The sequence below is a fragment of the Drosophila bipectinata genome, chromosome 3L (genome assembly GCF_030179905.1).
Source record: "Drosophila bipectinata strain 14024-0381.07 chromosome 3L, DbipHiC1v2, whole genome shotgun sequence".
Lineage (NCBI taxonomy): Eukaryota > Metazoa > Arthropoda > Insecta > Diptera > Drosophilidae > Drosophila > Drosophila bipectinata.
In genome coordinates, this window is record NC_091738.1 from 21,636,991 (window position 1) to 21,651,187 (window position 14,197).

The window sequence follows — 14,197 nt, forward strand, 5'->3', positions numbered from 1 at the left end:
TAAAGGAGTCCTTGGTTTTATTAAAAGGTGGTCAAAAGAATTGAATGACCCCTATATAACCAAAACATTACGGTTCATGTGTCTGGAGTCCCCAATATGGAGTATATCAGGACCGCATAGAATCCGTAAAAAAGAATTTCTTAATTTTTTCTCTTAGAGGTCTAAACTGGGATGCAAATCTTCACCTTCCATCTAATAATAGTAGACTCTTACTAATAAACTTAACTAGCTTAACAAATCGTAGGAAAATGCTCGGTGTAGTTTTTCTGCATAACCTAATTAATGGGGACGCTTAAATTTTAACATTCCTAATAGAAGGACTAGAAACTTTAGTCCTCTATTCCTTACCCATTGTAGTTCGAGATATGCACAGCACGACCCTTTTAGGGTCTTATGTTCGAACTACAATGGTCTACTCTATAAAATCTCTCTCCTGCCCTTCAAATTTAAAGTATAGAATTTTAAATTTCCTTACTAACTCCTCCTAGCTTTATAATTTAAAACTAGCTTAATATTTACTAATTATTCGTTTCTCGAGCGCCCCTCGGTCGTCTGGGCCTCTAAGCTTTATGATGAATATGCTAGCGGATGCTCTTATTGATGCACAAGCCATTTCCAATTCTGAAGGACCGCGAAAAAAAAAAAAAACTCGAAGCTCATTTACATATCTCATGAACTACGAGACGTTTCAAAACGATTCGAGATATTTAGTTTTACTTTTCAATTTATATTTATTTTCAAAGATTATGTACATTTAATACTTGTATTTAAAGACAATTAGAAGTAAAAGTAACGTCGCAGCTTATTTCAACGATTTTGCTTATCATACTTTGCAAATAAATTATATATAAAAATTCAACAAAATTCATATTTGGTGTATAAGGGGGGTCCCCTTTATTTCCAATGAACATTTTAAGTCGTTTTGGGATTCAATCCACCAATTTTTTGGTAACATCTTGGGTTATTTTACCCTCTTATGCGTTCATCCTCTTAAGCGTCCTTCAGTTCGGCTTAATTTCTAATCTGGCGTTTTCTGACTTTTTGGTTCAAAATTGTTCCATAGGTTTTCTATTACATTCATATCTGGCGATTAGGCGGGCGGTTCCATGATATGGGGGCAATTCCATATGAGCCAGGACTTATTTTTTGGGTCATTGACTTGATTGAATCGCAATTGATCATTTGGACTCATTTTCGTTCAAACTCAGGTGTTCCTTCGAAAGGCATGATTTCAATCATGCAGTTTGATTTTTGGCTATAATGAAAGGCTTTTTTTGGTGCAATTCGCCCATTGGTTGTGCAGAACTCTTCGATGGTGCCAGGGTGCCACTATATGGTCCGTTACATCAAAAATTTTGTTCTGAGCTTTTCGTCCTTTGTGCGTTCTAATTCCAGGGCAAAATGGTAAATATTGAGATGCATTGTAGAGGGAAACCAGTTTCCCAATTTTTCGGCGAGTCTCTTTTGACATGGGGAAGAACATCTAATGGCGGAGGAATTGACCATAAAAAATGATATGGTATTTATACCCGTACTCGTAGAGTACAAGGGTATATTGTAGTCGTGTGAAGGTTACATATATACCTTATACATATACATACCCTATACATACCATATATACTGGATCAGCATCAACAGCCGAATCGATATAGAATCGATCCATGTCCGTCTGTCCGCCCGTCCGTATAGACGCGTGGATCTCAGAGATCAATGAGATAGAGCTATAGAAATTGCCATGGAGACTCCTAAAATACCCATGCATTTTTAGTTCGAAAAATGTTCGAAAACAAATCGAAAATTTTTGTAGTGCCGGTTCAGGAAGGTTTTTCGAAAAACTTTCCTATAGTTCTATAGTTAATATAGTTAATTTCACCCAAGTCGGCCGATTTTTGGATACCAACGGGCTAAAATTTTAAACGCGTGGATTTCGAAGGCTATAAAAGATAGAACTATCAGAGTTATAACTTGGAATCGGATGATATCCGCGCAGATCAATTTAGTGATCAGCAAGATCAGAAAGATCAGCAATCGATGTTAGCACCAGTTTGTTAATGTTTTTGGGAAATGTTTTAGTGCTCAAACTGTTCCAATGGCTTAACTACACCTACAAATCAAAAAGCATCCAAATCGAATAATTTTTAGAGGAGTTATAGACTATTTAGTCTGCTTCCTCACTGAATCGGTAGAATGGCCGTAGGTTTGTTGTTATTGTTTTGCCATAGCTGTTGTTATTGTTTTTGCGGAGAATACATTACTGTTAAAGTTAAAACTTTTAAGTCTAGTAAAATTGTGGTTGGAAGAGATGAATACCGGGTATAATATAGTCGGGAAACTCGACTATAGCCGCCCTTTCTTGTTTTGAAGATAGAAGGTTATGTCAACTAGTTATACAAGTATGTCTTACTTAAAAAATTAGTTATATGTTTTACCAATAAAAATGGTGAGCTTTCATTACTTTTTTCTTGTTTTGTTTGTATGTATGTATTTTATTAAAGGTACTTGACATCTTTTTCAGAAACAGACTTCCGTGCGACACAAAGAAACACTTGAATCGCTGAGGTATTGATGTGCAAACCGCACCTTTCCTGTACTTCGCCTAGGTGATTTGAAACCTATTCTTTTTAGTAAAGAACTCTCTTTTCTGCGATTGGTCGTGTCTATTTTTCATAAATGGCAATTGCTTCGCCAATGATTTGATTTGATGGTAATGGTAATTGTAATGGTAATTACTGTTATTATATTCAATAGAGGTCGGTTTCATATAAAGGTGGGCGGGTTGCTCATACCTCTCAGCGATGATATCGCCCCGAAGAACCACCTTATCTACGATCTATCGATCGGACGATTGTCGGAGAGTCGAGTGCCAATCAGTTCCCATTCAGTTCCCGAAGAGACAACATGAGTGGTGACTATGAGACCGGAGATTACTATATCCGCCATCGGTGTGTTTGGGCCTAATCCGACCGGTGACGTTTTCGATAACCAATGCACTTCCGTCTCTGTTCCAGGAAGCTTCTCGATCAGCCGGCGTTATGGGATTCCTTCCAGGACCCGCCCTCCAAAAGGGCAAGTGGCTCGGATGCCGACTGGAAGAAGTTGCAGTTTTTCCTGAAACTGTTCAAGCTATTCGTCTACCTCCTGGTCTTTGCGGTTATTCTGGCAACAAGTGTGGCGGCTAACCTGGTTTATCTCTACATGGTTGGAAATACGAGCGGAAGCGGGCCGCGGGTGCAGGTTTGCACCAAGTATCGTGAGTCAATGTCAAGTCAATATTGGATTAGTGATTAGCCATTGGGAGTGTTCCTCCTTTGTCTTTAAAGTTCTCCTGACCGGAGAGGTGATTGCCGCCCGGAACCGTTTGGATCAAATAGCCTGGGTCTGGGCCCTGGTCTTTGCCTTCGCCGCCCCCGAGCTCTTTACCTTTCTACGAGCCCTTCGGATCTGTATGTTCAAGCGGGAGCGCCGTCCCACCCAGCGGGAGGTCGCACTGGTGAGTAATATCCAATCTATTGTCGACGGAGAAATTTTCATCAAACATCACGTTAGATGTTACCCATTCACTTAATTGTTGTTTAGGCAGATAGCTCTTCAAGTGATCTATGTTGTCAATTAGGCTCGTAACAACCAAATGAGTTAAATTTATTAAAAAAAGGAATGAAGAATAATCTTACCATCCTTTTTTTATAAGAACTCCTAATAAAATATATTCTGGAATTCGTTTTTAAGCAGAAAGAAAACTCTCTGCAGGTTAAAAATGTGAGGTTTTTTTATATATTGCGTTTTTGTCATTGAAAAGAAAGCTTTCGTTTATCGCTTTTTTTTATTTATTTTAAATTATTTATCAAGTTATATACAACGAAAAAATAGATTAAATTGATGGGCAAACGATTAGAATTTTACTTTCAGAAATTTTCTGAAGGTTCTTTAGACATGTTTAGTAAAATATACAAGATATTGAGTAAATTTAAAGAGTAAATAGGCAATGACAAATGCCTTAACCTTAAAGTGTTAGAAGGTTTGGACTTTCAATGGATTACAAAACAAAATCCTTATTTTTGGTTGATTTATGTTATGGAAAAACATGTCTTTGGTTCATAATAATTTACACCTAGTTACTTTGTGTTGTGATAAGTTTCCTTATGCGACAAATGAGGTAGCTTTGGCTTCCAGGAATCCGCGAACGGAGACTAACTAATCCAGAAATAGATTGATTGATAAGTCCCGCTAATCAGGTCACGCTCTTCGAACTCCTGCACGTCGTTGGACTGGCACTGCTCACCTTTACCGTGCTCCCTGCCCTGGATGTGACGCGGGGAGCAATGTTGGGCTGCTGTGTCTGCTTCGTGCCCGCCCTGCTCAGTGAGTAACAACACCCACAAGTACACCAGCACTTCTGACAGCTGAGACGACACCCCCTCCACTTGGAACTGTTATCGGTGTCTGGGAGTCGATTGACAACAATTTAATTGATTGCCCCTTTGTTTGGCGTTTCAGATTTGCTGACGGGGATGCGGCTACGCTGGATTTCGGGCAACAACCTGGTATTGATCCTCTCCATCCTTGCCCTGATTGTCCAGGGAAGTGTCTTCCTGGTGTGGCCCGCGCTGAGCGACAAGCTTGAGGTGAAGCTGCTGGTCCTGCCGCTGGTGCTCGTATCGTTCCGCTGGTGGGAGAACTTCGCCAACCCGCACGAGGCCATCGGTAAGTGTGTGGCTCCATTAACTGCAACAAAAAATAAACAATTGGGCACTTCACATTTCTTAAACAATAAACCTGTTCAAGCACTTGTTCTATAAATGCCAGCAAAGTAAAGAAAAATATTTAATTATGACTATGAACTCAGGGCTTTTTTTTATCAATCTGTTGATATTTTTATCAATCAATACTTTTTCTTGTTTAGTTTCGAATCTTTTGTTTTTTCTAAAAATTAATAGATAAATTAAATAAAGATGACAAAGATAAAATATAAACAACTGCCTTTGTTAATCATATCTTATCTGCCAGCTAATCATATCTTAGCTTACCCGTGATGCATTATTTGCCTGAGGTTGAGTCTGTCAGATAGTGTATTGACAAAGTCACGTAATTTAAATGATTTTGTTGAAGCTTGAAGTTTCTTTGATGTTTCGTATGTAGTTTGTGATGTCTTTTTTCACTGCATTTTCCAGCCAACATCATCCGCACCATCCGCTGCACGCGATCCCGCTACCACACCTACCTCTACCTGGCACCCCTGAAGGTGGTGGTTTTTGCAGGCGTGGGCTTTCTGCTGCATGGTCAGGACTTCTTTTCGTACTTTTCCCTGTTTTTGGATGCCTGGAGGCCCCACTTCATTACCCTAGTGGTAGGCTCATCTCAAATCAATGTGTACTCGAAAAAATAGAGTTTTCTTTAGTAGTTTAGAGTAAAAGGATAAGCTGGCTGTATCCTATCTGATATATTAAAGATCTCGAAAATGATTGATTTTTATATTTTAATCTCTTATTATATGTATCTCTTCCCTGTTATTGAACACTTTTCTTGCTGTGTTTTTGCAGCAAACCAACGGCGGGAATTCCAGTGCACTCAACTCAACCCATCAGGCCAACTCATCAGTCAGGAGTTCAATGCAATCTAACCCAAATGCCATGGTCTATGCGTTGGCGGCCCAGGTGGGGGCGGCGTACCTCTGCCACGTGTTCGGCAAGTTCGCCTGCAAAATCAAGATCCAGGTGTTCAGCTGTGCCCTGCCTCTCACCCTGGCTGGACCCGTTACCGTCTGCCTGGCCACCTTTCTGGCCCAGCTGAGGGCCTCGGACTCTTGTGCCTTGCACGGTCTCCTGCCGGACTACCTCGGGCTGAGGGCGCTAGGCGGGAATCTGGAAGAACTGGGCCATGCGTGCCTGGAGTGGGCTCTGTGGCTGTGGCCACTGTGGTGGCTGGCCCAGGTGTGGACCTGCCTGCACATCTGGCAGCCGCGCAACGACAAGAACGCCCCCACCGAGAAGCTCTATGTGTGCCCCTGGTACTGCGGCCTACTGGTGGACCAGTGCTCGATGATGAACCGCCGCATTGTCGACTGGAGCGAGGAGTATCTGGCCATCAAGGTGAGCGTGATAATGAATTATTGTAATCAGGCGCCTGCCTGGCATCAATCATCCCACCGACTTTCTTCCTTTCGCCAATCCCCCGAATCACCCCGCCTTCATTCATCTATTTCGAGGACTTTTCGACTATTCCGGAGCTGCTCACACTACTGATGTGCACTTCAAATGTCAGGCAATGTAATTAAGTTAAATGACGGGGAAACTGCAAAGTTCAGGAAATGTTTGCGTTTCCCATTCCCATTTGCGTGGAGGCCAAAGGGACATAGGGTGGATGGATGGGATGCTAGGGTTTTCGGTGGGTGTAAACTTAATTAAAAGTGCTTCAGCTCTACTCGCATGTTTTTGGGGCCTACGCGCCATAAAGACATTAAAGTAATTAAAATCAGGGCATATGAGTTGATTTTAAAGGCATAAATTAGGGCTTGGCGAATTATGTGCATTCGTAATGTGTCCATGTCATTAGGAAGGAAGGCACACTTAGTTAGTAATTCCAAGTCCTGAAATGAGGTACTCCTACAAAAAAGTGTTCTTTAAATGCATAATGAGTTAAATGAATGACAAAATATTTAAAGGGGCAATATATAAAGAGAAGAGTACCGGGTATGGTACTTTCCCTTTTATTTTTTAATAACTTTAGGATAGTATGCTTATAACCGTTAAGAGTACAAACATGTCTACTATGAAGCATTCCAAATTATGAGGTTAGCAAAGGGCACAAAAGTTCCGCGAAATGTAAATTAGAGGTTCACTTGGGAACATTACATCTCCCCAACTTTTAATAATATTTGAAATGTACATATCATAAGTGATGAAGAATATTAAATAGGCCCCAATTTAAACTAAATGTCACAGAATATTTTATTTATTACAACTCCATGCCGTGGAGATAGAAACGGAATCCCCCATCATCCAAGCATTCCTCGCAAGTACTGCATTTCATTTTCCGCACAACACTTGATATCCACTGCAATTATTCGGAGCTTAAACTAAACCCAGTTGCATCCCTTCTGTTTCAATCTTTTCCACTCGACAGAGCGAGCCCCCCGCCCCGATCGACCCCAAGCCGGCTCAGACGGAACGCATCACGGCCAACTCGGAAGTCCGGGAGGAGGACAAGGTGCCACAGTTGATTGTGTGCGCCACCATGTGGCACGAGACCGAGGACGAGATGATGGAGTTTCTCAAGTCGATTTTGCGCCTGGATGAGGATCAATGTGCCCGCCGCCTGGCGAAGGAATATCTCAAGGCGGAAGACGAGTACTATGAATTGGAAAGTATGTAAATGGGCCAAAATACTTGGATGCAAATGCGGATGTGGCTGCAGTTTCAGTTTCAGTCGCCGTGTTTGCCGCTGTCGTCCGCAGTACTCAGTAGCTCCGCATTTGCATTGCACATATAAAATGTGTCAAAGTGGAAATTTATGCAGGCCCGAGATGCTGTTTCCAGCTCTATTTATAACTTTTGGCGACTTCATTTCCGCGCTTGCCAAAATGGCACTAAGCCAAGCATTGGCAACTGCCTGCGACAGCTTTACGATCTCACTAATTCCTCCCCCGCTCATGCATACGAGCAGATAATGCTGCGAAGCGACTATAAGATACCCAGTGCTTGACTGATACTTAGTTTCCAGCAGAACTAAAAATGCAGAATTTATTTCATTTCAATTATGTTAAACCATATTATTTCTAATAGCTTCTTTAACAAATTTATTTATGGCAAAGTCAAGACTCATTACTAATTTAATTAATGTTTTGAAGTTATTTTTATACCCTGTACTTATAGAGTACAAGAAGTTCTTCCCTATTTTTATTCTTTTAGTGAATGTCTATTCTAGGATATGGTTTTACAGGCTAATCGCTGTTCGGATTTTTTTTTTGATACCCTTACAACTTTCTTTCCACAGCTAATATCTTCTTCGACGATGCCTTTATACTAGACCCTCAAAAATGTGAAAACAAGCGTAATCCCCCGATGAACGACTATGTGAAGACCCTCATCAACACCATAGACAAGGCGGCCTTTGAGGTGTATGGCGTAAACATAAGGATTAAACCTCCTCTGAAGATTGATACACCGTACGGTGGTCGGTTGGTTTGGACTCTTCCGGGCCGCACCAAGATGGTGGCCCACCTGAAAAACAAGGACCAAATTCGACACAAGAAGCGCTGGTCTCAGGTGATGTACATGTACTATTTGCTTGGTTATCGGATCATGGATACGGTGCATCTGCATCCGCGTCGGAAGGTGGTGATTGCAGAGAACACGTTTATCCTGGCACTGGACGGAGATATCGACTTCCAGCCCAGGGCCGTCCACTTGCTGATCGACCGGATGAAGGCGGTGGAGGAACTGGGAGCCGCCTGCGGGCGGATCCACCCAGTGGGGAGGGGACCGATGGTGTGGTACCAGCGGTTCGAGTACGCCATCGGCCACTGGCTGCAGAAGGCCACGGAGCACGTCATCGGCTGCGTGCTCTGCAGCCCCGGGTGCTTCAGCTTGTTCCGTGCCAGCGCCCTCATGGAAAACAGCGTCATGAAGCGCTACACGATGATCAGTTCGGAGGCCATGAAAATGGTGCAGTACGATCAGGGCGAGGACCGCTGGCTTTGCACCCTGCTGCTGAAGGCGGGCTCCCGGGTGGAGTACTGCGCCGCCTCGGATGCCTACACCCACGCTCCGGAGAGTTTCAACGAGTTCTACAACCAGCGACGCCGTTGGGTGCCCTCCACCATTGCCAACATCTTCGACATCCTCGCCGATGCCAAAACGGTCGTACAGAAGAACAACTCCATCTCCACGATGTATGTGTGGTACCAGGGCATGCTGATGATCGGAACGGTCCTGGGCCCGGGCACCATTTTCCTTATGATGGTGGGCGCCCTAGTGGCCGTATTCACCATCAACATCTGGACCGCATTTCTGTGGAACTTCTTTCCCCTACTACTCTTCATTTTGTCATGCGTCTACCTAAAGCAGAAGTACCAGCTGCTTATAGCGTTCGTGATCAGTTCCATCTACTGTCTGGTGATGATGGCGGTCCTCATTGGTATCATTGTCCAGATGCTGGAGGATGGTCCATTGGCACCAGCGTCGCTCTTCTTCCTTTTGGTGGCTGTGCAGATAACAATTGCAGGTAAGGAGTGGTGCATTTTGAAATGGGTCGGTTAAATTTTAAACCTACTGTTACACTATTTTAGGCTTTATGCATCCTCAGGAGTTCTGGGCCCTTCTCTGCGGCGTCATCTACTACATCACCATTCCCTCCATGTATATGTTGCTGATGATTTACTCGGTCTTCAACATGAACGACGTTTCCTGGGGCACCCGCGAAGCACCCACAATAAAGGACGACGGCCAGGAGACGTCCAATGGAGCTAAAAACTATCCACATGGTTGGCTGAATGATCCACTGCTTGTAAATTCAGAGCTGGGGGAAATACCGATAAAGGAGAACAAATTCTGGAAGGATGTGATTAAGGAGTACCTGAAGCCTCTGGAGCTAAGTCGGGAGCAAAAACAGCTGATGGACGATGGTCTGAAGGAGCTGAGAAACATGATTGCCTTCGCCTTCGTGATGGTGAACGCGATTTTCGTCCTAATTGTGTTCCTACTGCAGTTGAAGAAGGAGTTCCTACACTTGAACTGGCCCATTGATCCGAGGGATTTTATTACTTTTAACAGGGAGAACCTTCAGCTGGACATTTACCGAGAGTATAAGGAGCTGGACCCCATCGGACTCTGCTTCGTGATATTCTTTGGCCTGATCCTCATCATTCAGTTCATAGCCATGTTCTTCCACCGCTTTGCAACGTTGTGTCAGCTGCTGGCTACCACCCACGTAGACTGGTTCCGGTCTAATGGACAGTTCACGGACGAGGACGCCGCCCACGAGTTGAAGGGCAGTGCTGTGAATATAGTTCGCAGGCTGCAACGTCCCAAGAGACTCTTCGAAGAGGATGACGAGGATGAGCCCCACTACGACGAGGTGTTGCCGAATGGGAGGGAGGGATCTGGGGAGTATCGGGATGGCTCACATCGCCGCCAAACTATTTGCCGACTCACCGAGAACCCCAATAGGTCCCAGAGCGACAACAGCGACTTGGTCTTAAACTTTAAGCGTCGCTTTTTGGGCGAAGATGATCTGACTTTGAAGAACGTGCTTCTGAATCGAAAGTCGCAGATGCTCTTCCAGCAGCGCCGATCCAAGGCAAAGGCGGCGGCCACGCCGGGAGGAACTCCCACGCCCATGGCGGGAACTCGCCCGCCGATGTTAGAGAGCCCGGAGAAGAGAAGATGTAGGATCTTTTGCTGTTGCCCATTTTCTAAACCCAATGGCTTCGAATCCTACGACAATGATGGCTATGAGGAAACCGGTTTTTAGTCCGGGAGCGTCCCTTTTCCTCCAAGTATTACCAAGAGAATCTGCAGCGTATCCAACTCCTTATCTTAGAGCTATTCCATATCATATTCCCAGAGACCGGAGGTGGTCTGAGATGCTGACCTACTTATATATATATATGTACATCTTTATGCCATTGTATAATCGAATCCTTTGGAAGGACCTTGATGGCGTAAAAAATATAATTAATTGCATTTAATTCAAGTGGCAGAGGCAGCCAAGTTTACTTCCCTTCTAACTGAAGACATCTCATTAGCATAATTACCAGATGCGGGCGTGGCAGTGGGCGGGAGGAAGTGGGTGGTTGGGTGGTGCCTCCTTCATTCATCAATGTCGAGGCAACGCTTAGAGTTAAGTGCTGCTCGTGGTGGCGATGCGCTTTTTGCCCGGCAAAGTTCTCGCTCCGCTTCGCTACAAAATGCAAATCAAAGTGTGATTAGCTTGGATTTGATGAAGTTTCTGCAGCAATGCACAAGTTTGCTGCCGCTCCTGCCGCCCCTGACGGTGCGTGGGCGTGGCAAGGTGTCGGCGTAAGTGTTTTGTAAGTGAATTTTTCACTGCCTGGGCAAAAAGTAGTGAGCCAAGTGACACGGGTGGACAGAAACGGGAGCGGCGGCAGGATGAGGACACCAAGGACTGGCAGGACCTACATTGGCAGAGCGCATACATTAGGAGTTGCTCGGGGAGCGGGAGGGGGAATGAGCAGCCAGGACGAACTTGTGGCCGCAGGATGTGGATTGTCTTTAGTTTGTAAAGTGCTGAGGCAGAAGATTAAAGGGAGCGACGAGAGCTCAGTATGTAAGAACACGGCTAAGTAATGAATTGGGTGGCCAAAAAATAAAGGAACCAGAGAGTATCGACTCGATGGGTGGTTAGTTTGGGGTTTGGCGAGACGGAACTTTACGAAACTCATATTATTCAAAGTTAAGGTGTAAAGAAGAAGATTGGCTTTACCAATCAATGGGAAAACCCTTATATGCACAGCCCGAAAGTGCATTAAGGCAGATGATGCCATAACAAAAACTAAAAACAATTTCAGAGCCCAGTGGGTTCTTGCCTTTGCACCCCATTCGATTACTTTCGGGAGGAATACTTGGTCACTTTCCGGGCAGTGGCCTACTTGGCGAGTGCGTGGCACTCCTAGCTGCCTTGGAGGCATATAAATTTCGCATTTGCATTTCGCTTCTTGCAACCTGCTGACTTGGATTGCGACCACCATTCGAACAAAACAATGTGAAACGGAAACTGGCAAAATCCAGCCATAAACAAGAACAGAATTCAATTGAAAAACTTGTGCCGGGTTGTGCACTTATCTGACCCGGACAGTCCCGCCCAAACTAGACCGATACCGAACCATACCCACCCTGGCCAGTAACCCGCCTCTCCAAAGGCCTGTTGCCATTTGGTATTGTATTTTATGGCTTTTCTATGCATTGCCATCCAGGACATTGCGCCAAAGGATGAGCAGCTGCGGGACAAAATGGCCTGAAACTGGAACTGAAAGCTGCAAACTGCAACAAAGCGGCAACAAAACTTTTTAATGTCATTTAATTATGAAAATAATTCAGTGTCCTGGTGTCGGTCCTGCTTTTTGTCATGGCTTGTTTTTGCCAGTTGCCAGGATCCATGCCGGATATGTTCAACTCATCGAGCCCCCCCTGTAAAGTTTTCCGTTTACAGGTCATTCCCGAGTCTTCACCCCGCTCAATTTTTGCTGCTTTGTGAAAATAATTAAATGAAAGCTGCAGGATATTGGATGACAATATGCGCTGATTATGCAGCCGTCGGAATTCTCAGTGTGTCACCGGGCGCAAGAAGCCAGGGGCAAGGACAGGGGGTTTGAAAGCCCATTCAAATAAACAAGTTGGAATTTTCAGCAGTTAATTAATTTTTGCAACTGCTGTTATTTATGATTATTTTTACGCCACTCCAGCCAAGAGCGGTACCATTGCCGTAGCCAACGGTGTTTGAAAAGTGATTCTTCCTGGAAAATATTGCATTTTCGAACTCATTGAAGTGCCAGGTACTTTGAATTGGAGGACTTTCGATGATTGATTGCATCGAGGGAACCTAATGACGATTGTTATTTGGTGGCATTAAATATAAGTTCTGATGTAAAGACACTTAGTAATTTAAAACAGGAAAATAACATTCTTTTTCAAATATAATTAAGTTTGATTATTTATTTTATTAATTAATTTTGATATTTTATTAATTGTTGATTGAGGAGAAGCTATAGCTACCTAAGTGTGTCTTATAAGAAGGTCATGTATCTTAATTATTCTATATGGTAATAATTATTCTTAATTATTCTAATATATATGGTAATAAATAGTATATTTGTATGTATTTATAAACCTCATACATTTAATAGAATTTTAACATACTCTAGAATTTTGTTTATCTTTTACATACGTAGTAGATTTAAATAAGGTATATTATGTTAACCATTTAATTATATAGTTATTACCCAAATAATTAATAGTGTTTAAACTTTAAAGTTAACAGTTTATTTAGAAACGAGTCTAGAAAAGTCATATGTATGGAAAGATTGACACTCGGAATTTGTGCAAATACTTGTCACTTGATTGCCTTTGATATACTTCTTTGTGATATGATATTTTGTAGTTAAGGGCTGTCCTATCTATTACGTAATCGCAGTTCTGTTGATTGAAGAATATAACCAATTTGACCAGAATTAATAAATAAAGGAATCACTCATGACATTTATTTTTATGACATTTTTATTTATTTATGGGAATTTATTAATTTTTGTGTAGTGTTTATGATAACTAAAATTGGTATAAGATAGTGATTATAAAATAGATCATATAAATTGAGTTGTTCTTATAAATTAAAAAACTATTCAATAAATAATTGAGAACTTTTAAAAACTCACATAACATTGTACCCATTTGCATTTTGCATTTTCTTTACTTAACTAATTTTGTATAACAAGAAGAATCTGGATAGTAAAAAATACAGTCGATTTAAAACCGATTTGGCCCATATCTATGTAACAATTATTTGGCTAGGAGCCTGTAATGTTGTTCTGTAATACTGTCACAAGTTTAGGGATCCACATGCATAGATCCACAATCTTGGCGCCAACTTTATGGGCCCAAGTGGACATGGGCAAGACTATCCATGACCGACATGACCCATGCCGATCCAGACGTCCTACTACATTCAAAGAGACAATATTTGAAAATACCTTTGTCTTTTATGGTGTTACAGTTTCAAAGACATTGTTTGAAAATTATATTAAACAGTAACCAAAAATAAATGGTAAATGTTTTAGCTTACATAGACTTACAGGCGTACAAATAAAAAACAAAGAAAATTCTTTCCAACTTAGATGGATATGATTCTTTGAATAAAACGCGAAAAAAAAAATAAACTTAATTTTGTTTTTCTTATCCCTGAATCTTGGATACTTTTTTGGTCCTATTGCAACAATAGACTGCAACAAAGACAATATTATGGCTCATCAACTGCCCGGCCCAATGGCCCAGCAAACAAGCAGCGTAAGATAAGCTCTTCTTCCCGTCGACTGCCCCACTTGATAAGGCCAGCACCCACTCTGCCAGGGGAGAACTCTCCCTACCCGAATGTTTGTCACAATACGGGTGGCTCGGAGTGCCCCAGAAGCTCTCACTGATAAGGTTTGCCGAGAGGCCGCCACTCGCATCACACCAAATTTTAATCGCAA

At 42.7% G+C, this 14,197-nt stretch overlaps 2 protein-coding genes across 3 annotated transcripts in view; one reads left to right on the forward strand and one right to left on the reverse strand.

The window, feature by feature from the left end:
• The first annotated feature begins 2,858 nt into the window (after positions 1-2,858).
• On the forward strand, positions 2,859-10,586 carry Chs2 (Chitin synthase 2). The gene is made up of 11 exons (XM_070279987.1): positions 2,859-2,942; positions 3,009-3,250; positions 3,321-3,490; positions 4,233-4,359; positions 4,495-4,701; positions 5,169-5,344; positions 5,538-6,086; positions 7,120-7,360; positions 7,990-9,219; positions 9,284-10,381; positions 10,468-10,586. The coding sequence occupies exons 1-11, from the start codon at positions 2,899-2,901 to the stop codon at positions 10,584-10,586; spliced, it is 4,203 nt and encodes a 1,400-aa protein (XP_070136088.1). The 5' UTR covers positions 2,859-2,898.
• A 43-nt stretch (positions 10,587-10,629) lies between these two features.
• The window catches only part of LOC138926290 (uncharacterized), a 60,122-nt gene continuing 56,554 nt past the window's right edge, over positions 10,630-14,197 (reverse strand). For both annotated transcript variants that reach the window (XM_070279954.1, XM_070279950.1), the window contains exon 3: positions 10,630-10,896. In XM_070279954.1, the coding sequence (XP_070136055.1) occupies positions 10,806-10,896 (91 nt within the window). In that variant the 3' untranslated portion in view covers positions 10,630-10,805. The remainder of the gene's footprint in view (positions 10,897-14,197) is intronic.